The sequence below is a fragment of the Numida meleagris genome, chromosome 7 (assembly GCF_002078875.1).
Source record: "Numida meleagris isolate 19003 breed g44 Domestic line chromosome 7, NumMel1.0, whole genome shotgun sequence".
Taxonomy (NCBI): Eukaryota; Metazoa; Chordata; class Aves; order Galliformes; family Numididae; genus Numida; species Numida meleagris.
This window is the reverse complement of record NC_034415.1, coordinates 14,173,210-14,187,667: the sequence shown is the minus strand read 5'-3', so window position 1 is coordinate 14,187,667 and position 14,458 is coordinate 14,173,210. Positions and strand designations below refer to the sequence as shown.

The window sequence follows — 14,458 nt, the reverse complement described above, 5'->3', positions numbered from 1 at the left end:
CGCTAACCCTGCACGCGGTCCTATCCCCGTGCAACAAGGTTTTATCCAAAATAAAAGCATAAGCAAAGCCAGAAACAGAGTACAAGGTGATGTGCACGCCTAAAAAGCTCTGCTGGGAAAAGGACATGGGAACCCTCCACCTTCCTCCTCTTTCTCTTTTGCAAGAGCTGCAGCTGCCAGGTGCAGCAAGCCCCGCTAACGGGGCAGGCAGACAAAAGGCGATTCCGAGTCCAGCCTGGCTTCAGTGTAAGTGATGCACCTGGTATTCAGGTGTCCCTGAAAACTGGCACAGACATTTTATCTCAGATATCCAAGTTCCTCCTGCGCTGAGCAGGGTCTTCTGGCAATCTACATTTCAAATGTATACACTTAAAATGGTGATATTCCATAGGATACTCCAGCCTTCAAAATTGCTAAGTGATTAACTGAAATCAGTGGAACTTGGACACATAAACAGGACACCAGTGTTCTTTAATCACCAGAGCTCTTCTGCAAAACATATTGTGCAAATTATGTTGTTTCTTCATTTCCTGCTTGAATGCCATATCTCTGACCATCACTGGATATGGTGTATCCTTATAACAGCTGACATTCACAAGTATGTTGAAGTCGCACACTAAATAAAGATCACTCTTGATGATCTTCAATAGTTTATTAATTTAAAACATTGTTCCAATAAATACATACTAATAAACATTAAGACACTCCATAAAATCTAAATAGGACATTTACAAACCTGTTAACAAAGTAAAAACAGCATTTTTTTTTAACTGAGGTACATGCAGGGTCATTTAAGGCAAATTCAGTCAATTATTCTTTTATACTGATTCCTGCCCACCTCAGGCGAGTCTCCCTTTAAAAACCTAAAAAAAGAGAACAAAAACAAATATACAAAGGATACTACTGAGTAGCTATTTTCCAGTTACTTATAACAAGACTGAGTGCAGAAGCCAACAATTGTTCTGGATTGAAAGTCTGTGCCTCCCCTATGCCCCTGCTCTCAGTCAGTACCAGTCCTTAGGTGGGTTTCTAGTTATAAGGCATAACTCTGTGCTTTGGCTTTTCCAGTTGTCCTTCACAAGCTTCCTTTTCGACAGTGGATGTAACAAGACATAATCCCACAGGCCTCAAACACACACAGCCACGCCTTGCTTAGGCACAGAGACAGCTTTGGGAAGTAAAAGGGGTCTCCTCCTAACTGTCAATGCAACTCCTCATTTACACCAGAATAATTGAGAGCAGAAGCAGGCCCAAGCTGGTGCCTCAGCTTAAAAAATAGCCAGATGTCAAACTGCACACTTCAATCCAGATCCTCTAGGCTTTCCTGACAGGAAACCAAGAGTGAAGCCTTTCAGCACTGAAACTCAACCAAGGCAAGCACCGCCTGTGCCATTTACTGACAGTTCTCTGTAAGTACCATGTAAACACTGTTATACCCATGTAGCCGTGCAAGGTAATTCAAGCTATTGAAAACATAAAAGTTTTTATCTTGGCCATGGGAGAAATACTTTCCACCTTACAGGAATTTGGTAGCTTATCCATCTTTGGAGCAACAGGCTTTGTATCTAAAGGCTTCCTTTCCAGTGTTATTTCAGAAACAGAGGACAAGAGATAAAAATCCCAACCTTTAATTTCCACTCTCACAGCCATTTGGTTGAGCTGCCAATGCACGGCCCTGTCCTCTTCTTTCCTCTCCAAGCTCCTGGTCAGAAAGGTAATGCCAAGGTCTGTTCTACAGACAGGGCTCAGGTCCAGCGGGGAAGCCAAGGGAGTCTGTTCTCTTAGTGTTGTAGGTGCTTTCTGCATTGCAGGACTCATTTGAGGCCATGCTGTGTCTCCCGGTGTCTCCGTAAATCCACCTTTCTTTGGAAGCCTTTGCCACACAGATCACAGCCAAAGGGCTTGAATCCTGTGTGCTTCCGACTGTGAGTGATGAGGTTGGAGCTCTGACTAAAGGCTTTTCCACACACCTGACACTTGTGAGGTTTCTCACCTGCAAGCAAAAGGTATTAAAGAGGGTGTGAAAGAGGTAACATGCTGCACACTCGGGGTCAGAACAAATAGGAACTGTATTCAGGGCCTCAGAGCTAACTGAAGTGATTCCTACATGATCACAAAAAGTCATTCTTCCTAAAATCTTGCAATTGGCAGCCTTGAATCATCAGCTGTGCCTGCACCATGGGTGAGCAGGCATGGATCTGGCTGTACTTGCATTGCCCCAGTACAGTCCTGGGAGCAGCTTAAAGCAAAGAGTGCTCTGAGGACATCACAGCTTGTGAACACATTGGTATTTGGCTGCATGGCCTCTGTGTGAATTAACTTGCCTTTTTTTTTTTTCCAAAATATCAGGAATTCCTGGAAAGATCCCAGCTCATGATGACTGTCGGACATCAATTATGGCATCAATTTAGGTGCAAGTGGAATAGACTGATGGATGTTGCTAAACCAAAACCATTGAGCTGCGGCCTGCCTGCAAAGGAGGATGAGGGCCCCTGAGTGAAACCTGAAGGGCAGGGTTCACACAGTGATCTGCTCTTCTCTCTAGTCCTCACTCTGAAATGCTAGTAGTCACTCCAAGAGAGTCCTGAAATTCTCCTAGCAAATAATGGGAACTTCTCTGAACTTCTCTCACAGAGGGGTCAGTGGCACAACTCCACTGATCTCCTTAGGAGCATTATCTCAGCGCGTCTCCATAGTGTTTACTATCAAATAACGGATAAAAGGGAACCCCAACCACAAAACCAAGCCTGATTTTCAGAATGGCTTTGCACCTGCAAAGCCCGCTAACTTCAGCTGGAGCAACAAGCACTCTTTGTACTTCTGAAAATCAGATTAGATCTCTAAGAAGAAAAATAAAATCTTTGTGAACTGAGCCTCTAGCACATTTTACAAGTGGATGTTGCATATGAAATCATCCCTAATTCAGTTAAGAATCTGGTTCTATATTATCAATTAAAAGCACAAGAGACAGTTTGTGATCTCAGAATAATAATCCAAAGAACGTTCTGGCCCACTGAGAATTTGGCTAAAATTCTACTTCATCAAACCTCATTTGAAAAAGTTACTATGGAAATACTTTTCACTTTTCTTCCTTCATTTTCATTCAGCAATAATCTTGTGAAGAATCTTTATAAGTACTATTGTTCACTGCCCATGATCTAGAAAAATCACAACCAAGCAGCACTACGCATAATGCCATCTTTCTACATATTTACTACTCTTATATTTCACTCTTGATATCTGTTAATATTCCATTCTCCAGAAATAGGATTTTGGTCATCCAAACCTTGGGTTAGGCCAGTACAGCTATTATTTTGTGTCTACAAATGTTTCTATATCTCACACATCATTCATCTCCCTCTACCTTAAATGAACGTGGTGAAGGTATGTAAGGCAAAATTTACTTTTACAGATCTCTGATAAACCTGCCTTCTCACTGAGCAATATTTCTAAAACAATTTCCTTTGGTGATTCACCTGCACTTTATTAGTTTCCATGTTTATTACTAACAGTGAAACTTGAGAACTCTGCACCTCTCCTTCCATTCTGTATCAGGCTGCAGCCATTTCTCAGAAAGTCCGGGTGGAAGTGCAGACAATCAATCTCTGAGCAAATATTTAGACTAAGAGTTGGACCCTGGGACCGCCAGTTTACTGTTTGACCTAGAGGAGGAGACTCCTCTTGTTCCTATTGTAAATTGGTAGATCCTGTATGAAGAGATGCTGCAGTCAAATTCACCTATCATTGTCCAGGGACTTCAGCTGTAAATCAAGGCCACAAGAATATAATACTCTACAAATCATCTTACAGAAAAGCCGTTTAAATAAACATTGGTAGATTCTATTAAGGGAACACTGATTGGATTGCGAGGATTTGGGTTATTTTGCAGCTGCTGTTCATGAAACCACATTCAAATCACCCTCATTTGCACAAGTTGAGCTCAGATAGTGTGAACCACAGCAGGGCCGTGAGAAGTACAGGGAGGTGCATGTGCTGTCCCAGCTGAGAAGGAACAGGCTGCTGCAGAGAGACCTCTTCAGAGACCTGCCCCTATAGTTGAGGCTGTACATCAGCAGCTGCAAGGCATACCTGTATGAATGAAGGTGTGTTTCTTCATATCAGATTTCTGGTGGAACCGCTTCCCACAGTACTGGCACGGATAGGGCCGGGTGTCCGAGTGGATAAGCAGGTGGGTGGACAGAGTAGAAGATCTCTTAAAACTCTTTCCACAGATCTTACAATCAAAGCTGCGTTCCTGCAGAAACAGGAGCCCAAACACACCCACATTACACTATGGCAGAGATCCCACAGCAACAAACTAGCCAGCAGCATATCAGTGTTGCCCCTTCTGCCTTAGCAAGCACTTCTGCTTCTTCAGAAAGCTGGCCTGAGGAGATGCTAAAACCAGTACGACAATGCCGCATAATACAAAAGGTAATGTATCCTCTCCCACTGCCTGCACATTTCAACATGGACCAAAGATATGATCATTCCGCTGGGAAGACCAGCAGCTGCAGCACTGTTCAAAGTGCACTCTATACAGAAAAGTGGGTGCTGAGGTCTGTGTGGCTTTCTGGGGAAATCTCTGTGGCAGGCTGATTTGTGCTGGAAGCCCAACGACTACCTGCATATTTCTACTTTCATTATAATTAAGTGAAATGTACCTAGGGCACCTGGGGAAAAGAGCTTTTTGGCTTACTGCTTCAATAAATCTAACTAAACGCATTAAAACTGTTGTTTCTCTCTCCTTTCCCTAACACAAGCCTCTCCACCACTTTCTTCCACCACAGATCATCTCTTTCTTTAACTCCCATTACACCTTCCTCTTCCAGCTATGCTTTCGTAAAGGCACCTTATTTGGTGCCTATTTTCATGCACACTGACAGAAATTTTCTCCCCTCCTTGGACTTAATTTGCAGTACTCCACTTTTCAGTGTTATTTAATGGATGATGATATGTTTCTCTTCATTGTGTGCTCTGCTGTTGCACACTTATGCAACTGTAAATAAAACAGCAAACAAACACTGTTGTAATTCTATCCTCCCAAACCCAATCTGAGGAAGGAAGATTTGCCAGGTTAAGTGGGTGGGTGAAGGGGAAATATGGAACAATATCAGCAGATGGAAAATGTTACAAATACTCCTACCAAAATTAACTACCATATTCTTTTGGTGTGTGACTCAGAGGGTGTCGAGACGGATGAAGTCTGTGCTCTATACCTGACTGGTCTTTCAGATGTTCCCTGCATGGACACAATGACTACAAGCAAGGGAAGATTAACCTCTTGGTGGAGAGGGAGGAGGAAAAATGAGGAAAGCTGCTTCAGAAGAAAGCACAGTGACTTGCTTTTGCTGTTAACAAAGTCCACACCCTCCTCACAGTTTCCAGCTCAGAAAGCGAAAATTTATTATTTATTATCTGTTACAGAAGTCTGGAGTGCCAAAAGAGGCCATTGCTTAATACAGACACACACAAGATCAGGGGAACGGAAACAAAGTCTGTATTCTGTAATTTGTCAGTTTGTTCGTATTCTTCCTTTGCTCACTAGCTACCCACTCTTTACTCTGCCTGCCACCATACTCTTCACCCACGACTCCCCCCTGCAGCCCTACTATGCTTTCTTCCTCTCAGCTTAAACACCCACCTACTGCCCTGTGATTGCCTTCATGGCCTGCCCGGCGCCTGCAGAAGCAAGCAGCTGGCCCTGGCCCTCTCACCTTCATCCTGGCAGTCTGCCCTGCTCTCACCTGTGAGTGCACGGCCTTGTGCTGCTCCAGGCTGACTGCGTGGCCGAAGGTCTTGCCACACATGTCACAGGCAAAAGGCCTTGTGCCGCTGTGTGAACGGCGCACATGTACCTCAAGGCCATGCGGTGTGGAGAAGACCTGAAAGGGAGAGAGCAGACAGGGTCAGGTTAGCCCAGGAAAAGGGGCTGGAAAATAGTCATAATCAGAGAGTGGGAAAGGAGTCCCTACCTTGCTGCACTTGACACACTTGTAAGAGCCAGCACTAATGAGCAAAGGGCGGCACAAGAGGTCTGACTCCACTTTGAGGCCACCAGGTCCCTTCTCCTGCTGCAGCCCAGGCTGTGTCTCGGTATAGAGTCTGGGTGCTGCTGCTGGAGGACGCTCAAACAGCCCTGAACCTGGGGAGCCAAAATCACCATAAAGTCCAAGGGAAGAGCTACACTCTGCACCATAGAGGGTGGGCTCGGAGCCCCGCTCGCAGAAGAGCCTCAAGGCTGAAGTTCGCTCCAGCGTTGGGCAGGGCCGGTAGCTTTGCACGAGGTGCCTCAGCTCGGAGCCCCCCAGGCTGCTCCACGTGTATGGTTTGAAGGGCACCGAGAAGGGAGGTGCTTCATCCAGGGATGGACACACAGATTGCTCTGAGGCTGTGGAAATACAAGGGCATGGGAATTAGTGTACTTCACAGTCCAGCCACCATCCTGAGGCAGAATTGGCTCAGTACCCAGGCTTGTGCCAGAGCCTATACTGCTGGTCTTCCACCCCTTGTAGAAGGGCATTTTATGTTGATCAGTAGGGTCAGTGCATTCAGTGCTAACTCCTCACCTGCTACCCCAATCAAATAATTTAAAGCAACCACCACACCAGTTTTGTCTACCTCCGTCTTTGGGTGCCCAGGTGCATACACACTGATCTGACTGTTGAGATACTGAACAACTCAGTCTGCAACTTCCTTTGGTTTTATCTGTTGCTCCTCAGAAAAGTGTATCTACTATATCCCAAGCTGAGCATCAAAGCTGACAGTCCAAATATTCAAGTTTAGTGCAGATCACACTCACCCAGAAATGATTTTAGGGAGCTGCCAGAAGAAGCAAATGTGCTGAGATGTACCTGCTTAACAGAACTAAAAATTGTTTGTTGCACAGTGCAGTGCCCAGATCCAGTCTCTCAATGTCATGCCATAACTGCCTGTTACTTGCAAAAGCATAATAGAAGTAGAAAACAGCTTCTGAAGTGGAATGGGCTGCCCAGGGTGGTGGTTGAGTCACTGTCCCTGGAGGTGTTCAAGAAACGTTTAGATATATCGTTGAGAGACATGGTTTAGTGGGGTTATTGGTGGTAGGTGGATGGTTGGACTAGGTGATCCTGTAGGTCTTTTCCAACCTAGCTCATTCTATGATTCTATGAAGTGCTTGAATTTCACGCCTCACTTTTTCAGGGGAAACAAACAAACAAACAAAAAAACCTGAAATTGTCTGAAATAAAATCATGGTTCTTTCAGATTCCTCTGTGTAAAGACACTGAGTCCACTGAAAATATTGAGTTCATAAATGCATTATGAAAATCATTGGTATAGACTGCATTAAAAATTGAAGAGACAAAGAGATTTTCCTATCAGCCATAATCAAAGCTATCTTCCACCAAGACAAGCTCAGGTGACTTCAGCTGGCTGTAACAGCCTCACCTTTGGCAACAGCATCTGACCAAGGGAGTAGGCATAAGATCGATCCCACTTGCTTTAGCAGAGACTGATGTAATGGCAGGAAAACAGCCTCGGAGATCAGTGTACGAAGGCACAAACGCTCAAGGTATAGAGAAAACACAGTTACACAGGGAACGTGAGGTATCAGATCCCAACCGTGGCTGCCAAAGGTGGTGATTAATGTCCAAGGTGTGCTACTTTCACTCTTCCTCACAAAAGGCAGCAGAGCTGGGAGAGTCAAACGTCTCCAATGGACAAATACAGTAGTGAACCAAGGAAAAGATTGATAAATTAACTGTTGAAATGCTGATGCCTTCACAGAACTATTGGCATCCCCTACCACTTTGTCTACCGGAATAGCTTCCCTTACCTAAAAACTTGCACGCTCACAACTGTTTGATTTTTTTTTACTCCTGCCAGCTTCACAGATTCCACAGCTTTATCAGCCTTCAGCAAAAGAATACAACCAGGAGTGGGATAGGGAAGAGCGGCAGGAAGCATTAGGCTACCCATTCAGGTAGGCAAATGGTCACTGAGGATTACAGAAAGGGGTGAAAATACATCAAAAATCGAGTTTTTAATCTTATTTCTTTTGTATAACTTCATATGTTAATAGACTCAGGTTTTTCCATTAAAGAACTAGTATTTTAGTTGGGAATATACGCACACATACCAACTGGAACATTTGAACAGAGAGATGAAATCAAATTAGCTGACATGGTGCTAAGCATGATTTTTCCTGTTCTGCACTGACTGCAAAGTTGTGGTCAGCATCACATCATCTATCTTGTGTCTTTGCAACCAGTTTCAGTGTTGTCATGTCTCACGATTTTATCACAAGATTCAAAACTATCTTAAAGCCCCAGCTCTTGAAACTGCATGATTTCATCGTGCAGCTTTCCTTTTGTTTTCTAGTTCTTGTAACTATTTTTTTCCCCTTAAAGTCAACTACTAGCCCAGATTGTAAGGAAAAAATATGAAAATGTAAGCCCTCAATATTTCAACACTAAAATTGAATATCCGTAAGGTATTTCTTACAATTTTGATTTCTAAGCCAGTCCATTGAGGGACAGGGGAGGAAAGGCTGACCTAATTTTTGAGCCCTTGGAATTGGCAACACTGGACACGGTAAACACTGCACCACGTATCAGTTCGCGTGCAATGTTCCTTCCATCGCCTCACATGCTTTAGAGATCTCACAGGCACAAGTCCAGGGGAGCCACCCATGCTACAGTTCCCAAGGGTAAGCTCAAGGCATCCCCACATCCAGCATCAAACCTTCCCTGCCACACTGCACAGCAAAAGACACTGCTATTTCTGCCTCTCCTCTGCTCCACAGCATCTAGCCATCCAGAGGGTGAATGGTGGACAAAGATAGACTCTTCCTCCTCTCTATTCCCAGCAGTTCTGTGCTGCTCCTGGGAGAAGAAACACCAGCGCTCTTTTTTTGATGGCATGGCGAACTCTACCTGAAATGACTGGGAACTGATTGATGCACACAAAATTAAAGATTCAAGTGTCTTCTTCCATAGAACAAAAATCACCATGATCCCTGAGTGACAACTCCATTACACCCAATAAAAGGCTCCCTCCAAGACTACAGGACCAAGAGACTCGACAGACAATACCTATGTACTACTGCACAGAGTTATCAGGCACCTTCTGTATACACAAACACATGTGATTAAAGGCATACGTAGAAAATGAGGTTAAATAACACGGTGATCTGCACTGATGCAGTCAGTGTATGTAGAATGCTAACCCTACGAAGGTATTGCATTGTGTCTGTGCCAGCTCTCCTGGATTGGCAGCACTGCATTCAAAGACAGATCTGAAGTCTGTCTTTCGTTGCATAACAAAGTGTCCATGTTCACTCCTGAGGATGAGGAGGTGACAGTACTACTCACTGCACCTCCCCTACACACGATTTAGAAACATCATTTCTCATCTGAACTGCCCGTGGAAGCACAGAAACACACAGACAAACACAATCTCAAAAATCCAGCATCTCACCAGCACATCTCGCAGAAGTGACCTAGGCACAAATTCCAGTTTCGTGCCAAATCTGACAAGGCAACTGGAAGGCAGGGATTTGGGAAAGTTGTGGAAGGAAGCCCACCTATTTAACCCTGCTGCTGGTGCCTTGATCCTTAACAGCACCTCTCTCAATGCACAGAGGTTAGTTTAATGAAGCTTTTTCATGCCAGGACAGGGTGTCTCGAACCTTCACTTTTCCCCTGTGAATGGAACCAAACAGTTCCAGGACTGTGCCCCTCCTCTGAAAAATCTTGATCTGGGGATATCACCGTCATTTTGCAGATACCTTTCCCAGGCAACCGGATGGCTGGCAGGGAGCTACGATTCCCACAAGGCAAGAAATTAGTGGAGAGGATGCAAACACAGAGCAGCCCTGGAAAATAGCTGCTCCATTTTATATCTGCCTTTTAGATATCTTGTGAAAACGGTATAATTTGGGTAACGAGGAGAACAATTTGTAAGAATAAAAATTATACATTGTTATCCTTTGTGAAGAAATGTTAGCAAAAGAGAGGCTGCTGCATTCCTACCTTAGGTCCAGTCTGTCATTTGCACAGACCGAAACTGTTCTGTAGCTGTAACAACACTCATCAGTCTTTTAAACATTCCTCATAGGGAATGTTCAAATGAAGCTTTTTAAAGGGATGGGCGAGCTTCAGAAATGCAAGTCCCCATCATTACAATGAGCCACTGATACGCAAGGACATTATAAAATGAAGTTGAAAAATCAATGGAGAAATAGGACCAAGTATTCGTTTGCAGGCATCTGCTGTCATTTTGAAAAGCTGAGACAATTTTTACTTTGCTAAGATAGAAATTGTTCTTTTTTCAGCTGTCACTTTTTAACCGAAGCAATAAAAAGTGGGATTTATATATATATTTTTTTGTTATAAAATGACAACATGGTATTTTTAAATGAGATAAGTATTCATGCCAGGCTGGGGACAGCATCTCCCACTGCTCCAGCCACATCAAAGGCAGGACAAGGGAGCTAGAGACTGGTGCTGCAGGTGTAAGCGCGAGTTTCCTGGATCTGGGGTGTTTAAATCTGACTGTCAGTAGTTTCATCTGTTTTTTTTTTTTNTTTTTTTTTTTTTTATGAATGCAGTTTTAGAAAAGAAAAAAAAGAAAAAAGAAAAAAAAAGGAAAAAAGAAAAAAAAGGAAAAAAGAAAAAAAAGGAAAAAAGAAAAAAAAGGAAAAAAGAAAAAAAAGGAAAAAAGAAAAAAAAAGAGGGAGAGATCCTTTTCTTTTTATAGACAAGAAACAACCTCAAAAGGAGTTTGGGAAAATGTCAAGCAGGCAGTCCAAAACACAGAGTCGCTGCTATTCACTACAGGTAAATAGCCGAGTAGATATATTTACTGTCTTAAAATATATCTATCCACTAAGAATCCAGGTACGAGGACCCTGTAAGAAAACGTTGAGACCCTTAAAACATAACGGCCTGCCTTCAGCAACTAATCAGAAACAAATGACAATAAAAATACAACTCTCATACCGCCTGACCATAACATGCGGCTCCCTTAGCCGGGGGAGCCTGACTGGAAAAGCAACCCGAGAGAGACAACGTGAAAAGGAGAGGGAAAGGCAAATCAGTCCCTTCCACTCGTTTTAGACGGAGGCCGGAGCCCGCCGGGCGCTGCTGCCCCGCTCCTACCTGGCGAGACGGAGGGCGAGGGCGGTCTCCAGAAATCTCCGAACTCGGACACCCTGTCGCAGATGCTGCCCTCGCAGCTGGGCGCCGACTCGGAGGTGCCATCGGCAGCCTCGGTGAGGTGGGACTCGGGGGAAAAGCGCTCCTGCGACGGCTCCGGGTCGGGCAGGACGGTGCGGCACAGCCCCGCGCTCTCGGGGATCTTGCTGTCTGCGGAAAGCAGGAGGCGAGCGGAGCTCAGCGGAGCCCCGCTGGCCACCCCCTCCCCGCCTGCCCCGCGCCCGCTGCTGGGCTCCGGGGCCGCCCCGCTACGGGCGAGCTCCTACCTGCGCAGATCTGGGCCAGCACCGTCTCCAGCCGCAGGCTGTAGTCCTCATCGGCGGAGCGGGGCTGGTGGTAGCTGTGCGCCTTCTTGCTCTTCACCAGGAAGGACCTCGGCATGGTGGGGTGCTACCGCGGCCGCACTCAGTCTCCGAGCGCCGGGCGCGGCGAGCGTCACCTCCGAGTCTCCCGCGGAGCGGCGGCGGCGGCGGGGAGGCGACCTGCGGGGAGGCGCCGAGCCGCAGCTGAGGGCCGGGGGTGCGGGCCGGGAGGGGCCGCTCGCTGGGGGCGGCGCGCAGGTGGCCGCGCTCTCCCCCCCCCCCCCCCCCCGCCCAACCCCGGGATGCCCGGAGCGCGGTTTCTCGGCTCCCGCCGCCCCCGGGGCTGCCCGGTCGGGAAAGCCAGTCGGGAAAGGTGGCCCCGACGGCGGAGCGGGCGGCGGCGACGCGCCGTGCGGAGCTCGCGGGAGTCTGCGGTGGGCGCCCCGCGCCGCTGTGACCGCCCTGCAGCGGTTAGCGCGGCCCCGTCACACGGTGAGCACGAGGGGAATCGCTGCGGGGCCGACAGCGTTAGCTCGACGGCGAGTAGGCGCCGTGCCGTCGGAGGGACTGATTCACTCTCCTGCCACGATAACGTGAAAACGAACACAACGGAATCTCTCTGCGCGCCGCAGCTGTTGGCGCGGCAGCGTGCAGCTGCGGCCACCGAAAGCCGGGGCGGGGAGAGGGCGAGGTGGGAAAACCTCCCGCGGGCGCTGCGAAGAGTGAGCGGGGCCCGGCCGCTCCTGGGCAGCAGCGAAGGGCAGAGCACGCGCGGCCAGCGCCGGCTGCACCTGCCGCCGCCAGAAGCCCGTTAGATCAAGGCCGTTCGGTTCTTTTTGGGAACTACGGGGGCTACCGTCACCGCTCCCTCGAGCTGCCCCAAGTTCACCCAAGAGGAGCTGAGCGGAGCAGCCCGACCCGAGCGCGGCGCCCACCCCACGGGGCCGCCCCGTGCCGCCGCCAGGCACCGCCCCCGGGCACTTCTCGGAGCGCCGCCGCCCGGGCCCACCTGCGCCGTGCCTTAGTCTCGAGCGGGGGGTGAGGGATCGCGGCGTGCGTCGTGCCGCGCCCTCTCCGACAGCGGAGGACGTTGTGGGACTCCGGGGCCGCTTCTGCCGCGCGGCTCCGTCTCCACGCGGCGCTTTTCCCTCCAAAAGCCGTCACGCGCCGCCGGCCGCCCCCGCCGCCCGAGGCCGGAGCCTGCCGGGCGGGAGCCGGGCCTCGAGAGAAGGCGCGGGCCCCGGCCCACCTGGCCTCAGCTCGGGCCGCGGTGCGCCGCTCCGCCGCCGCACCTGCCCCCGCCTCTGCCCCCCCCCCGCCCTGAGGGCAGCGCTCGGCCGCTGCTAGCGCCTCGCGACGCGCGGTGCCCGCGCCCGCCAACGGCCCGTGTGTGGGGCGCGAGGCCGCGCCCTGAGTAGAGGCTCTGCCCCCGAGGCGAGCGGAGCGGTGCGCTTACTCCTTACCCATGTGGAGGGCGAGGGGCGCCGGGTGGCAGCCGAGGCTACAGCCCGCTCGTTGGGTGACTGTAAATTTAGCTTCCCTTTGAGGAGCAGCGCTGCTTCGGTTGTTTTTTGCGTTTTGTTGCTTTTTTTTTTTTGCTTTTTTTTGTTTTTTGTTTTTTTTTCTGTCTGTGCTCCTTCAGAGCTCGGCCCCCTAAACCACAAATTCCACTTCCTGAGCGTTAGGAGCTTCTGCATCGAAGAAAAAAAAAAGTTTTTAAAAAAGGCAGAGCCTCACAAATCAGCATCGCTGCCCTCCTCTCTCTGTCTCTCTCTCTCTCGTTTTTCCCTATAATATCCCGCTCCATGGAGCTCGCTGCGGTTGCACCGAGGTGCCGCTCTGGAATTGGGCGTTTCGTTCCTCTGGGGCTCTGCTCTACAGATCGCACGCGTCTATCTGAACTATTATTGGATCCCCTTCGGCTTCCGCACCGAGAACCAGTCACAGATTCCCCACACAGATTGCTGGCGGGGGCCGGGGCCGGGCCGGCCGCTCGCTCCCCTGAGCCCTGCGGCGGGAAGGCGCCCCGCGCCGCGGCGCTGCGTGATGGGCTCGAGCCGCGGAGACCTCCCCTAGAGCAGAAATAACTTGTTGTGGAAAACTCTTTCGGGATAAATACGCCCAACGGCGCTGAAAATACCTAAAGCCCCAAGCCTGGAGGTTTGCTCATTTCCCCTTGGCTTTAGGTAATGGTTAAATATGGAAGGGGTAGGCGAGATCCCCCCGCCGCCCCGCCCGGAGCCTACTGTCGCCTGACAGCGATCGAAAGGCGATGGCAAACGCGGATGGAGCCAGGCAGGCGGGCAGCGGCTCCCGGACAGCTCCGAGAGGGGCGGCCCGGGCGTCGGGGCTCCGGGGTATAGCCGGTGTTCGGAGCCGTACAGCTGCCCCACGCGTGGCTGCCGGGAGCTAATCGGGTTTTAACACCGTCTCATGCTCCGAAATGATCCAGACCGAGCGCGCCGGCTCCGTGCTGGTGGCAGCGGGCCGCGGCCCTCCGCACGGCGCAGCGCGATGCCGGCCTGGCGATGCCGGAGGGGTTCGCAGGGAGACCGGGCACTTGGTGCCTTTTGGGGCAGCGGCCGCACCGTGTGTAATGAGGGCAACAGAAAACGTAACTGGTAATTACTGTTCGCGCTCATGGTTCTGACCGGGCTCCAGGAAAGCACACGCCGGCCCGCACGCACCTCACACGCGGCGCCGTGTCCCGGGCGCACAGCGACCGCGGGCAGCGCCCCGTCACCGCCCGTCCGAGAGCTGCGGGCAGCGGCACCCGTCAGGGAATGACGGCAGGGCAGCGGGTGCTCAGTTCGGCACCTCTGGAAGGATGGCTGTGTCACGGGGGTAGGAATAACTGCCGGGCCTGCAGCACCGGCTTTCTCACACGTGTGAGGAGAGCATAGGCAAACGGCTTTGTTCCGCGATGTGCAGAACCGGCCCGTATCCAGATCCGCTTCT

General features: G+C 49.6%; 1 protein-coding gene across 4 annotated transcripts; it reads right to left on the bottom strand.

Annotated features, from left to right (window-relative positions):
* On the bottom strand, positions 566-13,090 carry GFI1 (growth factor independent 1 transcriptional repressor). 4 transcript variants are annotated; one of them, XR_002441294.1, is made up of 8 exons: positions 12,510-12,596; positions 11,465-11,680; positions 11,142-11,348; positions 5,976-6,391; positions 5,748-5,885; positions 4,090-4,255; positions 1,626-1,993; positions 572-863 (listed from the first exon to the last, which is right to left on the bottom strand). XR_002441294.1 is itself a non-coding variant. In XM_021405192.1 (7 exons), the coding sequence occupies exons 2-7, from the start codon at positions 11,577-11,579 to the stop codon at positions 1,815-1,817; spliced, it is 1,221 nt and encodes a 406-aa protein (XP_021260867.1). In that variant the 5' UTR covers positions 11,580-11,680; positions 12,964-13,090; the 3' UTR covers positions 566-1,814. The 4 variants fall into 4 exon arrangements, 3 of the variants coding, with proteins under 3 accessions (XP_021260867.1, XP_021260866.1, XP_021260868.1); XM_021405192.1 differs by lacking the exon at positions 12,510-12,596 and adding an exon at positions 12,964-13,090 and having other exon boundaries at positions 566-1,993; XM_021405191.1 differs by having other exon boundaries at positions 566-1,993.

Bases quoted from the DNA above. Each gene is read 5' to 3' on its own strand.
- GFI1 (XM_021405192.1), bottom strand. From the start codon at position 11,579: ATGCCGAGGTCCTTCCTGGTGAAGAGCAAGAAGGCGCACAGCTACCAC. The intron at 6,392-11,141 runs GTAGGAGCGGGG...GTATTTCCACAG, and splicing joins CTCGCCCTCCGTCTCGCCAG to CCTCAGAGCAATCTGTGTGT. The intron at 1,994-4,089 runs GTATGCCTTGCA...TTTTGCTTGCAG, and splicing joins ACACACCTTCATTCATACAG to GTGAGAAACCTCACAAGTGT.